We start from the raw sequence: 22,621 nt of genomic DNA, 5'->3' as shown, positions 1-22,621 counted from the left end.
GCAGTGACCTGCCTCCCTGTGGAGACAGGCACTCTACACTGTTCCTCTGTGTGCTTGGGTTGGGGGTGGAATCTGGAGGGTGAAAGTTCCAGACTAAACTACAAAGTCACTTGCCCATGTCGTTCTACTCAGGAGACTCTTGAGGGGAAGTAAGACATTGTGATGTTCCAGTCGGGGCCACCAAAGCCCACATAAAACATCTCTCTCTCAGTCACCTCTTCCCTCATTCTCAAAAGCTCTGTCTGTATGCATTTTAAAAGAGTCACAGCTTCTTGGTAAGTTTATTGGATGGTGCAGAAGCTGCATGTGCACCCTGCTGTGGGTCTCCTAGGACAGGATGGTCAGGAACTGCTCCATCACCAGAAGCTTCAGGACTTGCTCCATGCGCTTCTCCAGCCAAAGGCACACATCCATGGCAAAGCTCAAGGAGTCACCTGAGTGATTCTGGGGACCAGCAGCAGAATCCATAGAAATGCAGATGAGAGGCCCTGGAGCGGGGCCTCCTTTGGCTCTAGCCACAGAAACTTCTCTGGTTTCACAACAAGGACCTCTTTTTGTTCTTGGGAGTTGGGGTCAAACGCAGACCATCTAAGCCGGGAAACCATCCAAAACAGCTGGTGAAGGTACCTGGTGCGCCATGCAACAATACACAAAATCTGCAGGAGTCAGCGTGTCCCTGGTGCCAAGTCCCAGTCCATGAGCCCAACTCCAGCTCAGACAGAGCTGTTTCAAGCGCTTTGGCCTCTGTGGGTTCGGGATGGTGGGGTGCCTGCCTCCAGCCTAGCTTCCACCAGCGCCTCTGGGAGGCACGGTTGCCGGCAGCTCTTTTCTCTGTCTTGGACCAACACCAAAGTTTGGCGTCCAAAGACACACACACACACACACACACACACATCCCTAGCTCACACACACACACACACACACACACACACACACACATCCCTAGCTCAGGTCAGATGTGAGGACACACATACAAACTAGCTCGGGTCAAATGTGAGGACTACATCTTCCGGATGACATCATTGCCTCTGGCCTGGCCAAAATTCACCGCTGACCTCCCAGAAGTGAAAATTTGACTCCGGGGGCGGGAACAGCGAAAGACCAATTGGAAGACAAGAGGCGGGGCCATGTTGGCGACCTAAAGATCCAAGAGCTCTCTGGTGGCGGCCGAAATCAGAGAGGGGTATCAGTCCTGAATATTCATTGGAAAGACTGATGCTGAAGCTGAAACTCCAATACTCTGGCCACCTGATGCGAAGAACTGACTTATTTGAAAAGATCCTGATGCTGGGAAAGATTGAAGGCGGGAGGAGAAGGGAACGTCAGAGGATGAGATGGTTGGATGGCATCACCGACTCAATGCACATGAGTTTGAGTAAACTCCGGGAGTTGGTGATGGACAGGGAGGCCTGGCGTGCTGCGGTCGTCGCAAAGAGTCAGACACGACTGAGCGACTGAACTGAACTGAACTGAGCTTCGTCAAATCCTAGTTCTTTAAGAGGAAAATACAAAGATAGCTCAAGGGCACTATGATGCGGAAGGGAAAGATCAGGGTCATTATCCCCAGGAAAGCTTATTAAAATGCGAATCCTCCAGCTCACGCGAGATCCCATGCGTACGGGTGTCGGGGGAGAGCCTAGAAAGCTGAATTTTTAACAGGTCCTCACAAGAAATTCTTCCTAAAAAGAGGTTTGAGAAGCATTGATCCAGTCATAACGGATTTCAGGAAGTCCCCAGCCGCTCCAGTTACTCTAGGGCTGATGGGAGAGAAGCCATCGCTAGGATCTAGAACAGCGGCATGCCCCACCCAATCCCCGGGAATGTACAGGCGTTTAAGACCGGAAATGGGATCGCTTCCAAAGAGGCCTCAGGGCCGAGGGAGGCCAAGGAAAATCCCAGCCTCTCCCGCGTCAGCATCCTTAGAGACAGATCGCTGGGCGAGTGTCGTGGAGCCTGCCGGGAGTTGTAGTCCGCAGCGCGACCGCGCGCCTGCGCCATGGGCAGCTGCACCCGGTGAGGCTGGGAGAGCCGCGGGCGCTGAGGCGGTGAGTCCCGGAGCGGCCAGAGGGCGTGGCCGTCCCTGGGGCGCGGGCGCGGGCGCGGGGAGCCGGGCTCTCATCTCGCTCGGGCTGAGCTAACCCGCCGCCTCCAGTCCCGATCGGGCGGCGGGCGCGGGAAGGAGCGACAGGCGGAGGGCCCATGTCCGGCCCGGGTCCCGCCGCCGTCCCCTGCGACCCGCCGGGCCTTCCCGGGCTTCTCCGGGGCGGGGAGCTCAACATCCTCCCCCGGGAGCGCGCTGGGGCCGCGCCGCACCGCGGGTACCCTATTTTCAACCCGCTTTTTGGCTTGTCCCCCGATCCTTTTCCCGAGTGCCCTCTGTTTACACCCTTATTCATCCACGGGCCCTGTGGGCCCGGGTTCACTCATGAGGATTTGGGGAGGAGCCATCCGCCCTGGGATGGAGTGAAGTTTTTCTCCGGAGGGGCCGACGCGGGGGAAACCCGGAGGGTCAGTTCCCTGGTCGACGTGGTGTAAGGTTTGGGACCGGTGGGGAAGGGCTGCCCAGCTGCGAGGCTGGAGCACGTTCAAGGCACGTCCCTGGGTGCCCCCGAGATATTTAGGTGTCTTGGCAGGGTGGAGGTTAAATAGAAGCTTCCTAGGAAATGACCTTTCCTGAGCACTTCCTCTGTGCCAAGTATGCTGCTGTTCCCTGCAGTGGGCTCTGCCGAGGGAACTTCTAGGAAAGAGATGCTGTGCTTATCTCGTGTTAACGACAGAAGCCCTGGGTGTCAGCATCACACAGCTAGCAGGTTATCACTAGGTGGGTCTGACGCCAAAACCCAGACTACCATCAAGATAAAGGTGAGATGGGGACTGTGTCCATTTGAGATGACTGGCTGGAATCATGAGTATTTTTTCCTTGTCCCACTCCAAGAAGGAGGAGAGGCACATGAGATGCCCCCGAAAATACAGACAGAGAAGAGCCACAGTGCCCGGGTGGGTACTAGGGTTGGCATCTGTGGAGACATGTATGTGAGGGCCTCTGTGACCTCAGAGATCACACTGAGAACATTTGGATGTTTTTAGACTTTAGCATTGCAGTAGTAGGTCGGTTCCAAACTCTTTGCCACTCCCCTCTGGCATTTACTGTGTGACTTGGAACAAGTTACTCAGTCCTCCTTGTCCTTACCTCAGTCTCTCACCTGTGTTCAGGACACGGTACTAGAGCCCACTTCCTGATGTTGGGTAAGAGCTAAATGAACCAATATATGTGGGAGGCGTAGAACAGTACCTGGCACGAGGCGTGACAAATGTGAGAAATGTCCTTGGTTATTAATGCAGACCTGATTCCTGCTGGCCTGCCTTGTTGCCATGTATTTTTCTCATGAGAAAGTCACTTAGAATGCTGTTTCAGGGTGAGGGTCATGGTGGTGTTGGCTGAACTACAGGTGACCCCTAGCGGGGAGGAATAAGGGATTGGTGGTTTACTGTCTTTGCAAGGCATGAGTCTAGCTCAGATCCCCATGGTTGAAGATGACTAAGGGCTCCTCAAAGGTAGATAAACTTTTAGGGTTCTTCACCATTGTAAATATTGCTTGCCATTTCTTCTGTGGCCTAGCTGTATGCAAAACCACAAGACAGTGGGAATTAGGTTGGAAGTGGGTTCAGAAGCCACTAAATCTGGAGGGGTTCGTTTAAGGGAAGGGTTTCTTTGCTTTAGGTCCATGGAATTCAAGAGCAGAGCTGTCCAATAGAATTTTCTGCAGAGATGTCTCTCCTTTTTAAAAAAAATTTATTGGGATATAGTTGATTTACAGTGTTGTGTTAGTTTCAGGCGTACAGCAAAATGAACCAGTTATACATATATTCATTCTTTTTTTAGATTCTTTTCCCATATAGGCCATTACAGAGTATTGAGTAGAGTTCCCTGTACAATAGGGCCTTATTAGTTATCTGTTCTGTATATAGTAGTGTGTATATGTCAATCTCAACCTTCCAATTTATCCCTCCCCCCCTTACCCCCTCATAACCATACATTTACTTTCTACATCTGTAACTTTTTGTTTTGTTGATAAGTCATTTGTATCATTTTTTAAGATTCTGCACATTTGATATCATATGATATTTGTCTTTCTGTGTCTGACTTACTTCACTCAGTATGACAATCTGCAGATCCATCCATATTGCTGCAAATGGCAATATTTTCATCCTTTTTATGGCTAAGTAATATTCCATTGTATATATGTCCACACAAAGATGTCACTTGAGCACTTGAAATGTGGCTAGTATAAGTGAGAAATTGAATTTTTAGTTTAATTAATTTAAGCATCCATGTAGGCCTGCTTTTTTCTGTTGAAAGTCAAAGTGTGAAAGTCAGTCGTATCTGACTGTTTGCAACCCCATACAGTCCATGGAATTCTCCAGGCAAGCATACTGGAGTGGGTAACCTTTCCCTTCTCCAGGGCATCTTCCCAACCCAGGGATCGAACCCAGATCTCCCACATTGCAGGCAGATTCTTTACCAGCTGAGCCATAAAGGTAGCCCAAGAATACTGGAATGGGTAGCCTATCCCTTCTCCATTGGATTTTCCCAACACAGGAATTGAACCAGGGTCTCCTGCACTGCAGGCGGATTCTTCACCAACTGAGCTATCGGGGAAACCCACTTTTTCTGTTGAGGTGTGGTTAATTTACATTGTTGTGTTATAGGATATTGCAAGATATTGAGTATAATTCCCTGTGCTCTACAGTAAGTCCTTGTTGTTTACCTATTTTATATATAGTAATGTGTATATGTTAATCCCAAACTCCTAATTTATCTCTCCCCCCAACTCACATGGGACTATTGAATACCAGATTGGAGAGTACATTTCTAGAGAATCCATAGATGGTCTTGAAGATTTTATAGCCTTATTGAAAGTAAATGCAGAATTTCATGTGATGTGTATTATTCTAGAAGAGTGTTCATGGCTTTCATCAGATTCTCAATTCCATCCCCCTCAAAGATTGATTTGCTTCCTTAGGGCTTTGGAGAAAAGGAAGCAAGTTAAGGGAGGTAAATCTGCCCTCTGGTAACCACTACTGTTTCTCTTTTCTCATTTTGTCCCGACCTCAGCGTATACATAGGTGGCTCCACCTGGAGGATAACAGAAGTAAAGAAATTTGAATCTGCCACTTCAAGTTCCGTATAAATTGCACATTGCTGGAAGAGGGCAATGGCTGTGGCCCTGGGTTGTGCAATCCAGGCCTCCTTGAATCAGGGCTCGGTGTTTCAAGAATATGATACTGACTGTGAGGTCTTCCGCCAGCGCTTCCGGCAGTTCCAGTACAAAGAAGCAGCTGGGCCTCATGAAGCTTTCAACAAACTCTGGGAACTCTGCTGTCAATGGCTGAAGCCAAAGATGCGTTCTAAGGAGCAAATCTTGGAGCTGCTGGTGTTGGAGCAGTTCCTAACGATTCTCCCCACAGAGATAGAGACTTGGGTGAGGGAACATTGCCCAGAGAACAGAGAAAGAGTTGTGTCACTGATAGAAGACTTACAGAGAGAACTTGAGATACCAGAGCAGCAGGTGAGAAAAGAGGTTGGGATCTTGGATCAGACCTTCTGACTGGTACCACAGGATTTCCCTGCTGGAGCTTTCCAATTTTTCCTTCTGCTGGAATAGGCTCCAGATAGTCTCAACTATTAAACCCAACTCCACTTCTATAACAAATATTTGGTTATGTCCCTTTTACTATCCTAAAATGAAATTTATGAATAATACAAATTACATATACAAAATTAGGGAAAAAATAAGTGCCCTGTGGGCCAAATATTACACAAAGCCTATTTTTATACAACCCACAAAATAGTCATGGTTATTACCTTTTTGAAGGATTGTTAAAAAAAGAAGAGACAACAGACCAGTACTCGAGTACTACCCACAAAGCCTAAAATATTTACTGTCTGTCTCTTTACAAGAACATATTGCCAACCCTGAGTTGAGTAGAGTCTAGAAGGAATATAAAAGAAAAGGAATGTGATTTCTTATGAACTAATAAGCATTTTTGTGCATGTATTTGGGCTTGACTGCACCAAAACTTTAGGGAGTTGTCATTTGCTTAACTCTATGCATAGATACACTGGGAATGTGACAGCCAGAACTTCTGAGTGATATGGTACACTCAAACATTATGAGTGGTGTTGCTGCTGGTCATAGGATTTCTCAAAGTGACAAATAACTCTTGGTCAATTGGAACAATAAATAGTATAGTCTTTCTTTGATTGCCAAAGTAATGCTTTTCTAGAAAATCCAAATCATGCTAAAATATGCAAAAATATTTTGTGTTTATATAACCAACAGGGTGAGATCCTTGACAGATTCTTTTTACCTATGTGAGTGTTTGAGGGAACATTCCTAAATGGTTTGGGAAGTGGAGCAATTCTTCCCTGTGAATTATATAGACTCCCATCTCTGGCTCAGTACATTCTGATAGCCACCACCTACCATCCTAGGCAAAATGCCCCATAGGGGTGGTGGCACTGGTCTCTGTTCAGAACCATCGAGTGAAACCCATAGCTGAGCAGAGGCAGAATCTTTGGGAGAAGGCAGGAAGTACTCGTGGGTGGGCATTAGGGGCACTCCAGCAGGGGGTGTCGATTGGGCTCTGTTGTTAGCCTGCCTGAGCAGGAGTCATCCAAGGTTCCCTGCCTCCTAGGATAGGATGAATTTATGGTTTCCCTTTCTCTGTCTTTCTGGTTTAGCTTACCATATAAGATTTTATCTTTGTATGGTCTAATCATGCACTACCCAGCACAGTAACCAATAGCCAAGTGTGGCTCTTAAGCACTTGCAATGTGGCTATTCCAAGTTGAAATATGCTCTAAGTATAACATACACAGCACATTCTGAAAACTTAATATGAAACAAGAGATAAAAATAAATTAAAAAAATAAGAGTAGGTAAAATATCTCACTAACAATTGTTTAAATTGATTACATTCTGAAATTATGATATTTTAGATATATTGGGTTAAATTATGTTGTTAAGATTAACTTTGTTTCCTTTTTTGTTTCATATGGCCTCTGGTAAATTTAAAAGGACATGGGTAGCTTGCATTATATTGTTACTGGGCAGGGATGGTCTGGACTTTTAGTGATGGTTCTGGCATTTCCTCCAGCTTGATAGGCAGGAAATGCTCTTGGAAGAACTGGCACCAGTGGGAATGGCACACATACCACCAAACATCCACCTGGAGTCACCCCCACTCCAAGTAATGGGACCTGCCCCAGAAGTCCCAGTGGCAGAGGCATGGATCCCACAAGCTGGGCCTCAGGAGCTGAGCTTCAGTGCTGCTGGGGAAGGCCAGCCCTTTCTTGACCCTGGTAAGGCAAGGGTTTGATTTCCTTTCTTTGGTTTCTGTTTTGAGAGCTCAAGAGCTCTCTAGGGTTGGGGAATGCCTGATGGAAATGGGCCACTCTGATCAAGAGTAGAAGGAGGAAATATCTCTCTGGGAATAGCTGGTCACAAAGCACCTTAGATTGAGTGGGATTGAAAATCCCTTAAGCTAATGGCCCTGCTCAGGAAGCCTGTTTTTCTCTTTTCAATTTTTTTATCATGATATAATACCCACAACCTAAGATTTGCAACCTCAACCATTTTTATGTGTACAGGTCAGAGGTATTAAATACATTTGTAATTTTGTGGAGCCATTCCCAACGTCCATCTCCATAACTGTTTTCATCTTGTAAAACTGAAACTCTATACCCATTTACACAACTTCTCATTTCTACATTCCACACCCTGCCCCCCACCCCATCACCAGCTCCTGGTTACCACCATTCAACTTTATGTTTTAATGAATTTGACTACTCTGTGTACCTCATGTAAAATAATGCAGTGTTTGTCTTTTCATGACTGGCGTATTTCACTTAGCACAATGTTCTCAGGGTTCATTCATGTTGTAGCATATGTCAGAATTTCCATCCCTTTAAAGGCTGAATAATAATCCTTTGTATGTATATATCACATTTAGCTTATCCATTTTCCATAAATGTTTACTTGGGTTGCTTCTATATTTTCAGTTCAGTTCAGTCACTCAGTCATGTCCAACTCTTTGCGACCTCATGGACTGCAGCACGCCAGGCTTCCTGTCCTTCACCATCTTTCAGAACTTGCTTAAACTTATGTCCATTGAGCCAGTGATGCCATCCAACCATCTCATTCTCTGTTGCTCCCTTCTCCTCCTGCCTCCAATCTTTTCCAGTATCAGGGTTTTTCTAATGAGTCAGCTCTTCACATCAGGTGGCCAAAGTAATGGGGCTTCAGCTTTAGCATCAGTCCTTCCAATGAATATTCAGGATTGATTTCCTTTAGGATTGACTGGTTTGATCTCTTTGCAGTCCAAGGGACTCTCAAGAGTCTTCTTCAACACCACAGTTCAAAAGCATCAATTCTTTCGTGCTCAGCTTTCTTTATGGTCCAACTCTCATATCCATGTATGACTCCTGAAAAAACCAGCTCTGACTATATGGACCTTTGTTGGCAAAGTAATGTCTGCTTTTTAAGATGCTGTCTAGATTTGTCATAGCTTTTCTTCCAAGGAGCACACATCTTTTAATTTCATGGCTGCAGTCACTAGAGGATGGGAACTCAGGTCAGAAGGGTGGGAGACGGGTCAAGGGGAATGGTTAGTGGCCTCTACTGACATAGGCTTTGAGCATAGGTTGGAGAATATAAACTGGTGATAGTGTCAGAAGCAGGGCTCTGAGAGTCCAGGAAGAGGAGACTGAGTGCCCCAGAGGCATAAGGATCTGTGTGTTATGCAGAATAATGGAGGTGGGTAGGGGTGGAGTTGGTATATAATTAAAAATTGCATGAAGTTAACATTCAGGAAGAAGCTCAAGTTTGAGCACACATTTCCTGTCTGCATCCAGGGTATGGTATAAGGTGTAAAGTTAGGTTATTGAGATTTTTCTTCCTTTTTAATATAGGCGTTCATAGCTATAAATTTCCCTCTAACTAAGCACTGGTTTTACCTCCCAAAGTTTTCATTTTCATTTACCTCAGAATATTTCTAGTTTCCCTTTTGATTTCTTCTTTGACTGATGGGTTACTTAGGAATGTGTTGTTCAATTTCTTTATATTTGTGACTTTCCCAATTTTCTTTCTGTTATTTATGATGTCATTTTAGTGGGGGAATGTGATCCTTTAACATTTTTGAGCATTTATTTTATGTTAGAGCATCTCGACTGTCCTGTACAATTTTTTCTGCACCTAAGAAGCATGTATATTCTGCTGTTGTTCGCTGTGGAGTGTTGTCTGTAAACGTCTGTGATGTTTAGTTGGTTTATGGTATTTAAAGTCTTCTATTGTTGATATTCTGCCTAAATTTTCTATCTAGCGGTGCAAGAGGTATTGAAGTCCACAACTATTGTTATCAATTGTCTATTTCTTTTTACATTTTTTTTTCATATATTTTGCTACTGCAAAGTGCACATATGGTTATAATTGTTACATCTTCCTGGTGGATTGATCCTTTTATCATTATGAAGTGATTCTCTTGTTCTACTATCTATTTTGTCTGATATTAATATAGTCATTCTGGCTGTCTTATGGTTGCTTGCTGCTTGCATGACATATCTTCTTCTGTCCCTTTACATTCAATCTGTTTGTATCTTTGAATCTGAAGTGTGTTTCCTTGGATAGCATATAGTTGGATTTTTAAAAATCCAGTCTGACAATCTCTGCCTTTTGATTGAGTTGTTTAATTCATACCATTTAATCTTATCTTTGATATGGTTGGATTTGTATCTGCTATTTTAGTTTTCATTTTTGGATATGTCTCATATCTATGTCTCATATCTTTTTTGTCCCTCTATGTCATTTACTGCTTTCTTTGACACCAAGTAAATATTTTAAATGTAACATTTTACTGACTTTAATGAATTTTCACAATTTTTAGTTATTCCCTTAGTGGTTACTCTAGAGTTAACATGTACATCTTGACTTATAATCAGCTTCAGATTTATACTGACTTAATGTCAGTGAGATGTAGAAATATTTCTTGTATGTAACTCTATTCCATTTTCCCCCTTCTGGGGGTATTAAAAATAGATGTTTCTTAATTTCCTAGACTTTAAATGTTTCTTGTATTATTTTTAATAATTTTCACCAGTTAAACTGGGAAATAGGTCTACAGAGCTCCTCATGGTATCATACTGGAAATCTGTCTCCCTTCCTGCATTTAGGTTATACATCAGTATTTGACACGTAGGCCTTTGCTACTCTCTCTGCTTATTTCAAGTTTCAGTTTGCTTCCATTTTTAATACATAATGGCAGCTTTCCTTTGACCTGTGACCTCCAGTTTATTTGACCTTGGTCTCATTGCCCTCTCATCCTATTCTTAGCTTTGAAACCCCCCCCAAAAAAACAATATAGTGAATTTAAACAGAATTTTATATGAAGCACATTTTTGTTTCTTAATCTTAAAAGATCTTTTTTTCCATGAAAATATAAAATAAGATATTTTAGTCCACTTCCTATGTTTTGATATAATGGTTAAAATTCATCAAATTAACCTGCTAATATTATTTTAATGGTGCTAATATTTAAACATCATGCTGCATTTCTATCTCAAATGAGCTACTTCCAACCCACACTTGATGACGGACGGACCAGTTAACTTGGGCAGAGCAGAGAAGGCGAGGAAGGGGTGTGGAGAGAGACTGAGCAGAGAGGCTCTCAATAAGGAGAGAGTAATAGGACACGGGGAGGGGGCACTGAATGGAGAAATTTCTTCAGTTGTCCTTAGCCTGATAGTGAGAAACACTCTTTAATGGTTACTTGGGGTAATTTCAGGAGAATCAGTCCACTTCCAAATTTCAGCTGAAGCAAACATAAACTGCTTTTCTGGTTGTCAGCCCAGTCAGTTTCCATTATAATTTGGAAATCTCAATTGAAATTATTCCAATAAGCAGTTGCAAAACTTCTGGCTTTACCTCTTTCTCTTCATATAGTACTCAATATCAGCATTTCTCAGTTTCAATGCCAACTTTATGAAGATTTATTTCATATTTTGGCTCTAACCTAGGGTCTTCCCTGGTGGCTCAGTTGGTAAAGAGTCTGCCCACAGTGTGGGAGACCTAGGTTCAATCCCTGGGTCGAGAAGATCCCCTGGAGAAGGAAATGGCAACCCACTTCAGTATTCTTGCCTGGAGAAGTCCATGGACAGAAGAGCCTGGTGGGCTACAGTCCATGGGTCACAAAGAGTCAGACACAACTGAGTGACTAACACTTTCACTTCACTCTCTTGGCTCTAACCTAAATAATTCTATTATCAAAATAGATAAAGTAGCAATTTAGTGTATTGATTTCAGCACAGAATTGATTCACTCCCCTTCCATAGGTTAGAGGAAGAGTGCCTTAAGTTGAATACAAAAGGTTGTTCTCTCATTTTTTGTTCTTATCTTTAAAGAAAAAAGACTCTTGCAAGAGATTCCAGGTGATGTAATAGTAATTGAGGAGGAAGTGAATATTAAGTAGCCACATGTCCAAGATATCATGTTTAACTCTGTAAAAACCTTTGATAACCCAAACTATTATGCTTCTCATCTTTCTTCTGGCAAGGATACCCAATACCAAAACTTGACGTGAGCTTTCCATTGGAACATAGAGAAGAGGCATGGGTGAAGGAACTGCAAGATTCCAAAGAAATTAAGCAATTACTTGATTCCAAGTTAGGTAAGTAATTGTTCATTGATACCACACAAGAAAGAAAAGAAAAAAAATCAACCTTGATCAGGGTAAAGAGTTTTGGATTCTACTAAGGAACATCTCTATTTCTATGAATGGTTTAATATAAACTCTTCATTTTCCCTCATGTTCTTTTCCATGTGGGACATGGTGAGATCTGTATTCTGTTTCTTCTCTCAGGTTTTGAGATTGGAATAGAAAATGAAGAAGATACTTCAGAAAAACAGAAAAAACTGGAGAATATGTATCCATTTATTGTTACTTTAGAGGGGAATGCTCTTCATGGCCCCATTTTGCAAAAAGACTATGTACAGCTAGAAAATCAATGGGAAACCCCTCCAGAGGATTTACAGAGAGATTTAACAAAACTTGTAGAGCATCAGAACCCCTCAGCAGGAGAGAAACCTGAGAGCTCCAACTTGGAAGAACCTCTCAACCCAAGACCCCATAAGAAGAAGAGTCCGGGTGACAAACCTCACCGATGTTCTCAGTGTGGGAAATGTTTTGCTCGAAAGTCACAACTTACAGGGCACCAGAGAATTCATTCAGGAGAGGAACCTCATAAGTGCCCTGAATGTGGAAAGAGATTCCTCCGTAGTTCAGACCTTTACAGACACCAACGACTTCACACAGGGGAGAGACCCTATGAATGCACTGTGTGTAAAAAGCGATTCACTCGGCGGTCACACCTTATAGGGCACCAGAGAACCCATTCTGAAGAAGAAACATATAAATGTCTTGAGTGTGGGAAAAGTTTTTGTCATGGATCAAGTCTTAAAAGACACCTGAAAACTCATTCGGGTGAGAAACCTCATAGATGTCATAATTGTGGGAAGAGTTTTAGTAGGCTGACAGCTCTTACTTTGCACCAGAGAACACACACTGAAGAGAGACCTTTTAAATGTAATTATTGTGGGAAAAGCTTTAGACAGAGACCAAGCCTTGTTATTCATTTAAGAATTCATACAGGGGAGAAGCCATACAAGTGTAGTCATTGTTCTAAAAGCTTCAGACAGAGAGCAGGCCTTATTATGCACCAAGTCACTCACTTTAGAGGACTTCTTTAAGGATTGTTAAAGGAAACAAATCCTACAGAGATTGATAACTAACCCCAAAACAAAATCTTAAACATGCAGCAGCGTGTTTGTCTTGGAAGAATTCTTTTGTTTGAGCTTGTAAGAAAAGAAAAGCTTTTTTTTCTACTTTAAAAACCCATCTTCCAAGTTATATGAATTCTAGAGTATCTACCTACTCTTTCAGTTTTCATAGATTTGATTTATGCTGTCTCTGCAACTCATTTTTTTTATTACATTGACAATTTTTGTGAACCAAGCCAACCATATCATAAATGTCAGCATAAAAATAATGGCAATCCTTTTCAGGGTAGGGTCAACATAATGGATTATCATATTTATCTGGCATATCTATTACAGTATTACCATAATTATTCTGTCATTATTAAAAGTGATTATATTAGTTTAAAACTTTATATGTGTCCCAAGTGACAACAAAGGAGACAGTGTATTTTATGAAATAATAAAAATGTGTTAGGAACACATGGATGAAGAGAATTTCGTTTGCCTGCTATGAACTGGGTTCTTTCCATTGAAAATTTTGTTTTTGAAGAAATTAGAATTTTAATCTTTACTTTTGAATTTTGCAAAGTTGACTAATCTGCTTAGTTGGCAGTCTGGGGTGATGCTGCTCAGAGCTGAGTATTGGTTTGATGATTTATTTTGTTCCCAGGATAAGTCAACTCTTTGTGGAAGAACCCATTTGCCAGTTGAAGTCATACAAGTAGACTCTAATTTAATTTACACTGACTGAGGAACCAGTATCCATTGCTTTTCACTCTCCTTTGCTATTCAACTGTGTGTCTCTCAGTGCTTTAAAATTTTACCCATTCTTTAATTCAGTGTCTCCCTAAGTGTGTGTCATAGAACACCTATTTCTATAAGATAGTTTGCAAGTAAGTTTGGGAATCCCTTCCTGCTATTTCTGCTTTGTAGATTCACAGTGCACATCAGCCTATGAGGATTCTGAGAGGTCCTCTCATGAAGATGGAAAAAGTACCTCTTTTGGCTCAGTGTTTTGCAATCCTGTTTGACCCCAGGACCCGTTTTCATGTATACCCAATAATAACCCACAGAGCTCGTATTCTGCAAATATTCTTGGAACACACTGCCTTTAACACATATTTCTATAGCTATCTGTATAACCTGATTGTTCCCAAGCCTAGCTATTTCTGGTTGCTTCAAGGCTTTTATGAAATAATCTTTACACTTATTTTTTTTATGTAACATAAACACATCATTTAAGGAGGTAAGGGTCAGTAATTCAGATATTTATGTGTTGCTCAGTGATTTGTAACCTCTTTGAATTTTACTTATAATCTCACACACACATTGCTACTTATATAAATGTTCTCATATACTAGTGGTAATGACTCAAGTTCCTATAGCAAAGGAAGAACTCTCTTTGTCAGTTAAAGCTGTTAATACATGAAAATATTCATTCAGCCTAGTTCCTTGTTAAAAAATGCAAGCAATAGGACATTCAAGTATTTTCCTTTGTGAAGATACCAGTCATCCTTTCCTTAAACTAGAATTAGGGAAAGTATATTTTTTTCTATTCCATTAAAGTTCTTGCAACTGATATTTAATATAAGCATTGTGGGGGTATGTACTATGTGCCTAACTAGTCCTGTTCTAGGCTTAATGGAAACTATTAAAAATTAATTTGTAAAGAGTTTATAATATCTTTAGTTAAACAAGAGTTGGGAAACAAATGGAGAGCAGCGCAAGAGAGTTTGTAGTTAAGTGTCAATTCATACCAAGTACTAGAGCCAGGATGTGTCCTTCATTTTGTCATCCAGGTCCCAGTATGATGCTGCTATAAGTTTGGGGATAAAATTGAGATCCCAGTAGCAATAAACATGGAACAGGGGAGGAGTCTGAATGTAGAGGTAAATAATACTGAATGTAATGGCTTCTCTTTTCTCTCTTGTGGAATTGCATTCAAACCAGGACAGTGCCTTAGAATGGATGTGCCCAACTGCTCTGTATCTATGCAATATTTTAATAAAGTGAAAACATATGTGCTCTTCCTGCTTTGATCACATTAACTAATTGTTTGAACTTAGAGATGCTTCCCTGAGCAGTGGCAACAAGCACCACAATGGACTCCTGCCCCGACTTCAGTTGGAATCTTTACTCTCTGCAACCATGGGTTTATGTATCAGTTTTAGCATTTAATGCAATCAATTTTAGCTAGTAGAGTTAGTTGCAATCATAAATGGAGCTGTATCATCTACATCAGGAACACACATGACTGGATTTTATAGGGTAGAAAACATCTATTCTTCATCTCTTTGTCATAGTATCCTGTGTATAATAAGCACTAATAAATATTTGTGGCATTGGATCAAGGATTATGTGAAATAGTTCTTAGAAACATGTCATAGTTAGAACATGGTATGGATGTGCCTAATTATACTTCTGAGCATTTCAAATAGGGCAAAATATAGTACCTACCTCCTAAGTATTATGAAGGGCAAAACATGGTACCCACCTCCTAAGTACTATGAAGATAAAATATATTTTGTTCAGGCCCTGCACAGTGTACACTTGCAATAAATATCCAGCATATTGTATCTTAAGTATTTGTTGTTTAATGATAAAAGTATTTTAAGGCTATGAATTTTCCTTTAAATATGGCTTTGGTCACATTCCATACATTTTATATATAATGCTTGTATTAGCCAGGATTCTCCAGAGAAATAGGGAGGATGGACAGATGGAAATGTATACATAAAATTTGTATATACATAATATATATATTTTTTTATAATTAGATTTAGTATAGAAATCCACCCATATAGTTACAAAGCTTATGTCCCGTAATCTTTCATCTGCAAGCAGATGAAAAAGGAAAGCTGGTGGTGTAATTCATTCCAGGTATGACAATGTAAGAACCAGGGGAGCCAATGGTTTAACTCAGTCCAAAGCCAAAAGCCTGAGAATGGAGATGGGGGGTAGGCAAGGCAAGGGGAGCTGCAGGTGTAGGTCCCTGAGTCTGAAAGCCAGAAAAGCAGGAGCTCCAATGTTCAAGGGCAGGAAAAGATGGACATTGCAGCTGAAGAGGGAATTCGCCCTTCCTCTGCCTTTTTGTTCCATTCAGGCCCTCAACAGATTGGATGATGCCTACACATATCAGTGAAGGTGGAACGCTACTCAGTTCACTGAATGAGTGCAAATCTTTTCTGAAAACACTCACAGACATGCCTAGGAATCATGTTGTACCAGCAATCTGGGCATCCTTTAGTTCAGTCAAATTGCACATCAAATTAACCATCACCATGTTATTATTGATGATTTCAAAGTTATCACAGTTTTCATTATAATTTCTCTTTGACCCAAGAACTGTACAGCATTGCCATTTTCCTCTTAATTTTTGGTTTTCCAGCACTGTGATTAGAAAATGAAGTTCACTTTATTTCTACTTTTAAAGTTCATTTAGGTTTTTTAAAAGACACATATTTAATAAAATTTGCAAAGTGTCCTAAGACCCTAGAGAATCCAGATTCTCCTGGTTCTTTTCTAGTCCTCTGTAGCAGATACGGAACAGATGAGAAGACAACTCATCTCCTAGTCTTTCCTCAGGATTAATAATCAGTTTACTCAACCCCCTAATTCTGCAATTTTAACTACTGGTATTGAGGTGGGGTTGGTAGATTCTTTTCTTACCAGAGTAATGTAAAAGTTAGTCTCTATCTAGCTTTTTCCAGTTTGCATTGTCAGACAGGACTTCTCAGAGGTCAAGCATGACCTCAGTTCACATTTTTTAAGGATTCACAGGTATTAAAATATTACATATCATTCCTCCGAGTGAGTGACATCCATTACAATCCCCAGCATGATACAAAAACAACATTTTATCTCCAAGGAGTACCTGGAAACCTGATTCATATATTAGAGAACCACTTTACATTCAAAAGATATAACTCCTGAGTCACTGAAGAATTCCCCTAAAAGTTTATTACAAATAAACAATGTTAGTAGTCTGTGTGGATTGTATGCAACAACTTACTGCTGCACTGATAGTTTTCTTTCAACATGATGATGATGAGTCTGTCCATGGTCTTCTCTCTCTAGCATAATCCTACTGCTATTTTCACTTTTCAATGTGGCCTTCATTTTGAAGTGCTTAGTACTAAAGGGAATGTTATCAAACTCAGGTTTGGCTGCTCACTGCTTAAAAAGTCAATATTCGAGAGAGAAGTGTTGGTTGGAAAGGAAAAGTTGCTTTCATCAGGAAACCAGCTACCCAGAGTGAGGGTGGATTCATATTCCAAAATCAACTCCAGATTCAGCTTGGACATGAAAATTTTTAAAGGGATAAAGGGGAAACAATCTCAGTTAATCATTAGGGTAGGGGCATCAGATTCTGTCATTTTTCTGTTGTGTGCAGATCTGCTGATTCATGCTCTTCCTTTGAATGCTATCTTGCCCACATGGTCTGCCTGCAAATTTGCAAAGGGGGATACTAGGGATAGAAAGTCAGTCATTCCTCAACTATTTAATTCTTCATTCTTACTCCTTATAATCCGGGAAAGGGCTCACCAAGTTAGGGAAGGCATTGTGTACATTCAGTAGAGCATAAGTCAGGAGTTAGGTTAAATGTTACTGAGTGATCTCATTTTTCTAATTAAATTCTGAAGGGAGACAGAAAAGGGGCAAAAGAGCTGCTTACAAGAAGACTGTGCAGGATGGATAATATTCTGTACTTCACACCACACTTTGTAGCCCTTAAACTTCTTGCTTCTTCATACTCCCTTTGAAAATAGCAGTGTAAATTATCTATGCTTCAATTAAAAAAAAAGAAGCCTGAAGATGACCACTGGAGTAAGCTTACATTTTAGCATATATATGGCCACAAGATGATGATGAATGCTGATAGAAGGCAATTATTCATTTCTCTGACTCCTACATAAACTGACCCAGAATGGATGCTTCTAGAGAATTCAAAAGCATGAAATAGAGAAACTACACCAGCCTTCTTCATGCAACTTCAAGCTTATCCTTCTTCCAGCTGCAGAAGAACTAAAGAAGTTAAACTCTTTGTGTCGTGTCTGCAGCATGAATATGACAACTTCAAAGGAGTATACTGCAGTGTGAGACTAGATTCCCACTGCAATAAGGTCAAGGTTCAGTGTAAGACAACAAGCATGATGATGCCAGCTGGAAAATATGTAAGTTCAGTGTCCTAAACAACAAGCTAACAAGAAGAGTGATGGCTCCTGGAATACAGTCACTGGTCAATGTAGACAGTAAACATGATGTTGACCACTTGTGTAAGGATAATGTTCAGTGTTAGACAAAAAGCATGCTGATGCCTACTGAAATAAGGTTAAGATTCAATGTGAAATAACCAACATGACAATGAAGACTAGGATAAGGTGAAGGTTCAGTATAATGTAATAAGCATGAAGATGGCTACCGGAATGATTTCTAGGTTCATTGTGGGACTATGAACAAGAAGGTGACTGCTGGAGAAGTGTAAGGTTCAGTGTGTGACAAGCAGGAAAATGTCAGCAATAAGCTGTGACTTCAAATATGATCATGAATGCTGGAATAATCAATCCATCTATAGAGATGGAGATAGAAGTATTAATAGTACTTAGAGGATGTTTGAGAAGATTAAGTGAGATAGATGAAAAAAGCCGAGCACAGATCTTAGTCCTAATAAGCTTTAAGTCATCATTTTCTTAGGATCATCACTTCCACCCCCACCAATAGCACCATCACAGTGGTTAGTGCCAGCAAACTGGTGCCTCTTTCAAAATGACTGTTGCTGCCTGCATTCCTCTATTGGCTGAATTTAACAAGAACCCTTCTTTTAGGAAAGTAGACACACAGTTAAACATTGTTTTCAGTGGCTAATGACTCCCATCTGTGGTCAGAACTTAGACTCCAGAGAAACCACACAGTCCCTCGGAGGACTGAAGATGGCGTTCAAGTTGGGAAGGAGAGGCATGAAGTTTCCAGCAGGGATTGAGGGTAGGGTAGGGTACATTTTCCCTATCTGTAATTTTTTTTTCCAATTAAGGCTTCTTCCTCCACCTGCAATGCAGGAGACCCCAGTTCGATTCCCGGGTTTGGAAGATCCCCTGGAGAAGGGAAAGGCTATCCACTCCAGTATTCTTGGGCTTCCCTGGTGACTCAGGTGATAAAGAATCTACTTGTAATGCAGGAGACCTGGGTTCGATCCCTGGATAGGGAAGGTCCCTGGAGACAGGAACGGCTACCCACTCCAGTATTCTGGCCTGGAGAATTCCATGGACTATTCCATGGGGTCGCAAAGAGTTGGATACGACTCAGCGACTTTCACTTTCTGTTGCTCACACATACACAAATCCTGACTTTACAAGGATCCTGAGAGAGGCAGACACTGAGCAGCCAACAGTTAAAACGATAAATTGGGTCTGTTGTGTACACAGTACATTTAGACAAGGAACAAAGCTACGCTCTGAGTGGGAGGCTGCACAGAGTCCTTTGTGCAATATGAATAGTTCTGCTTCTCTCACTACTCCTTTCCCACCATACTTCCAGCTGACAGGTCTTACCTGTCTCCTTTAGTGAAGTTGTTGCACAGACATCAATCACTGTCATCAGATGGAGAAGAATACAAGCCAGGTCAGACTGGAAGGAGAGCTCTAGCAGAAGCTCACAGCTCTGCTCTTTGGAAATCTGGTGGTTCCTAGGCTAGTCTGTGCCACTTTATACAACAGTACAGCAGAGACAACTAGACCTTCTTTGTCTAGTCAGGGAGTTAGGAAAACCTAACAAGAAATACACTAAAATGCTAACAGTGGGTATATTCTAGGTGGATGGATTTTTTGGTGATTTGAAATGTCTTTATACACTTTCAAAATCTCTAGACCTTTCACATAAGCACATATTTCATCTATAGTTAGACAAGTGGTTTCAAAAAGAATAAAAATTGAACACATCCAGCCTTTTTTGTATATTTTGCTTTTTCAAGTACTAGCAAAATTGCATTCTACGTAGATAATCCATAGAGTTGAAGTCAATGGCTCTGCCCCAAGTTGGCAAAAATCTTCACCCAATCTTCAACTAATTAATCACTGCCTGGAAAAGTTCCAGGCTTCCCAGGTGACTCTGGTGGTAAAGAACCCACCTGACAATGCAGGAGACATAAAAGATGCTGGTTCGATTCCTGGGTGGGGAAGATCCCCTGGAGAAGGGAATGGGTACTCACTCCAGTATTCTTGCCTGGAGAATCCCCAGGGACAGAGGAGCCTGGCGGGCTACAGTCCATAGTTCACAAAGTAACTTTATATAGAAAGAGAAAGAGTAGAGACCTTTCTGGCACTGCCAGGTAACAGGCACCCTCTGGCCTGCACAGAGTTCACAACTCTGAAAAGTCCTCACAGGTGTGGATGTGAAGCCATGTCAGCCTCCACATGAGGTTTCTGAGTTGACCAGAGCAGAACGTTGCTCCCAGCAAGGAAAAGCCTGGAGTCCTGGGCTGCCTCTTGCTTCACAGCAGGACTAAATACATGTGATTTCCAAAGAGAAGTCCATGTAATCTCTGAGGAAATTTGCTGCTCTGGGAAAGAAAACAATGAAAGGAAATGATGAAAAAGTCTAGGAAGCTTGGAAGGAAGTGGGAAGAGGGATGAGGGATGGGGAGACAATCAGATAGGAAGAAATGCTAAAACAAGCCCCATAATGTTCTGCTCCAAAATAAGGATATAGTGTACTAATCCCTTGAGCATCTCCTGTGTGCTGAGCACTTTACAAAGATAATAGCACTCGATCCTCAGGACATCACTGATGGCAAAGTATGGTTCCCATCTTGTGGCTGAGGAAACTCAGGCTTGAAGATTAGATTTAGTGAGAGTGAGCCAAAGGTCCCTCTATTACCAAAACGGGGGGGGGGGGGGGGTCTGGCTGCTCGCTGCTCAAAAACCAATAAAGAGGACAGGTGGGTAGAAAGGGAAGTTTGCTTTATTTTGGATGCTGTCAATGGGAGGTGGGAGTCGGGGGAGGGTGGATATCTGTCTGTCCAAAGGCTGACTTCCCCCGCCCCTTCTGACAACCACTGGGCAAGAGCTTTTATAGATGGAGGGAGGAAGCTACATGCAGAAACAGCACAGTCAGCTCTGATTGTCATCTTGAAATTGGCCATGCAGTGGTCTGACCAGCGTCATCTTGATTGTTTCAAGTATAGTTAATCTTTAGTTCCAGGCTTCCCAGGTGACTCTGGTGGTAAAGAACCCACCTGACAATGCAGGAGACATAAAATACACTGATTCGATCCCTGGGTGGGGAAGATCCCCCGGAGAAAGGAATGGGTACTCACTCCAGTATTCTTGCCTGGAGAATCCCCATGGACAGAGGAGCCTGGTGGACTACAGTCCATAGTGTCACAAAGAGTTGGACATGACTGAAGTGACTTAGCACACAGTCTTCAGTTCCAGGGTTGATTTGTTCCCATTTCCTCGAGGTCATTTCTCAGACCTGTGGCAGCTTATGTTATGAACCCATGGAGGAGGGTGTGGCAAACCACTCCAGTATTCTTGCCTGGAGAATCCCATGGACAGAGGAGCCTGGCAGACTACAGTCCATAGTGTCGCAAGGAGTTGGACACAACTGAACGGACTTAGCATGCACATGCTATGGCTACAGTATGGTTGTCATGTAGTTAACTTCTTCCACCTCCTGGGGGTTTCAGTAGCTACAAGACAGTTCACAGGATATGGCTCAGAATATTATCTATAGCCCTTGAGAAGGAACTAAAGGTCCTTGACTTTGCTTACTGACAAACTGCTATTGTTTTATCCTGTTTGACTTTTTTTCTTTGCTTCTGTATTTTCTCACCTCTCTGATTAAACTTATTCTTTGGCTAAAGTTGTTCCACAGACAAAAGGCAGGTGGAGTACATGGGGAGAAGGACCATAGGGTACTGCTCTGTTTCATTTCCAACTCAGATAATGGAGACTCATGGATGGACATGATTTGTGATCTCAGCAATGTCTGCAAAGCAAGAATGGACAACAGTGTATCAGAGGTAAAGATGTGGAGTAATACTGATGTATATAGTACTTTGATTGTTGATCTGTGCCTTCAGGACTCCAACCACATGCCTACCACACCATTGCTAGGGGAGACTTGCAGAGCATGGTCCCCACTCCCCACTAGGTGCATGGGTCCCATCTTTCCCCTTTTCCATGGATAGCACTGGTTTTAAATAACATTTAGGGAGGTCTCTGGTGGTCCAGTGGTTAAGACTTTGCCTTCCAATGCAGAAGATGTGGATTCAATCCCCAGTCAGAGAGCTAAGATTTCACATGCCTTGCAGCCAAAAAACCAAAACATAAAATAGAAGCAATATTGTAGCAAATTAAAAAAAAGTCTTGAAAAATGAAAAAAAGACTAAATATGGTCCACATCAAAAAATTCTTTTTTTGTTAACTGATTCATTTAATTGGATTTTAAATTTAATTAATTAATTTTAATTGCTTTACAATATTGTGGTGGTTTTTGCATACATTGACATGAATCAGTCACATGTACAGATGCATCCCCCCATCCTGAGCCCCCTTCCCTCCCATCCTGAACCCCCTTCCCTCCTCCCTTCCCACCCCATTCCTCTGGGTTGTCCCACAGCACTGGCTTGGAGCGCCCTGCTTCATGCACTGAACTTGCACTGGTCATCCATTTTACATATGGTAATATACATGTTTCAATGCTATGCTCTCAAATCATCCCACCCTTGCCTTCTCCCATAGTCCAAAAGTCTGTTCTTTATATCTGTGTCCCTCTTGAAGCTGCCCTGCATATGGGATCACCATTATCGT

The 22,621-nt window shown here is 42.0% G+C and overlaps 1 protein-coding gene across 2 annotated transcripts; it reads left to right on the top strand.

Moving 5' to 3' along the window:
- Nucleotides 1-1,397: 1,397 nt before the first annotated feature.
- ZNF449 (zinc finger protein 449) lies at nt 1,398-14,838 on the top strand. 2 transcript variants are annotated; one of them, XM_043896872.1, is made up of 5 exons: nt 1,398-2,045; nt 5,117-5,570; nt 7,162-7,366; nt 11,611-11,724; nt 11,917-14,838. In XM_043896872.1, the coding sequence occupies exons 2-5, from the start codon at nt 5,217-5,219 to the stop codon at nt 12,801-12,803; spliced, it is 1,560 nt and encodes a 519-aa protein (XP_043752807.1). In that variant the 5' UTR covers nt 1,398-2,045; nt 5,117-5,216; the 3' UTR covers nt 12,804-14,838. The 2 variants fall into 2 exon arrangements, with proteins under 2 accessions (XP_043752807.1, XP_043752808.1); XM_043896873.1 differs by lacking the exon at nt 1,398-2,045 and adding an exon at nt 2,742-2,862.
- Nucleotides 14,839-22,621: the final 7,783 nt, after the last annotated feature.

This window comes from Cervus elaphus, chromosome X (assembly GCF_910594005.1).
Source record: "Cervus elaphus chromosome X, mCerEla1.1, whole genome shotgun sequence".
NCBI lineage: Eukaryota > Metazoa > Chordata > Mammalia > Artiodactyla > Cervidae > Cervus > Cervus elaphus.
This window is presented reverse-complemented; position numbering and strand designations above follow the sequence as displayed.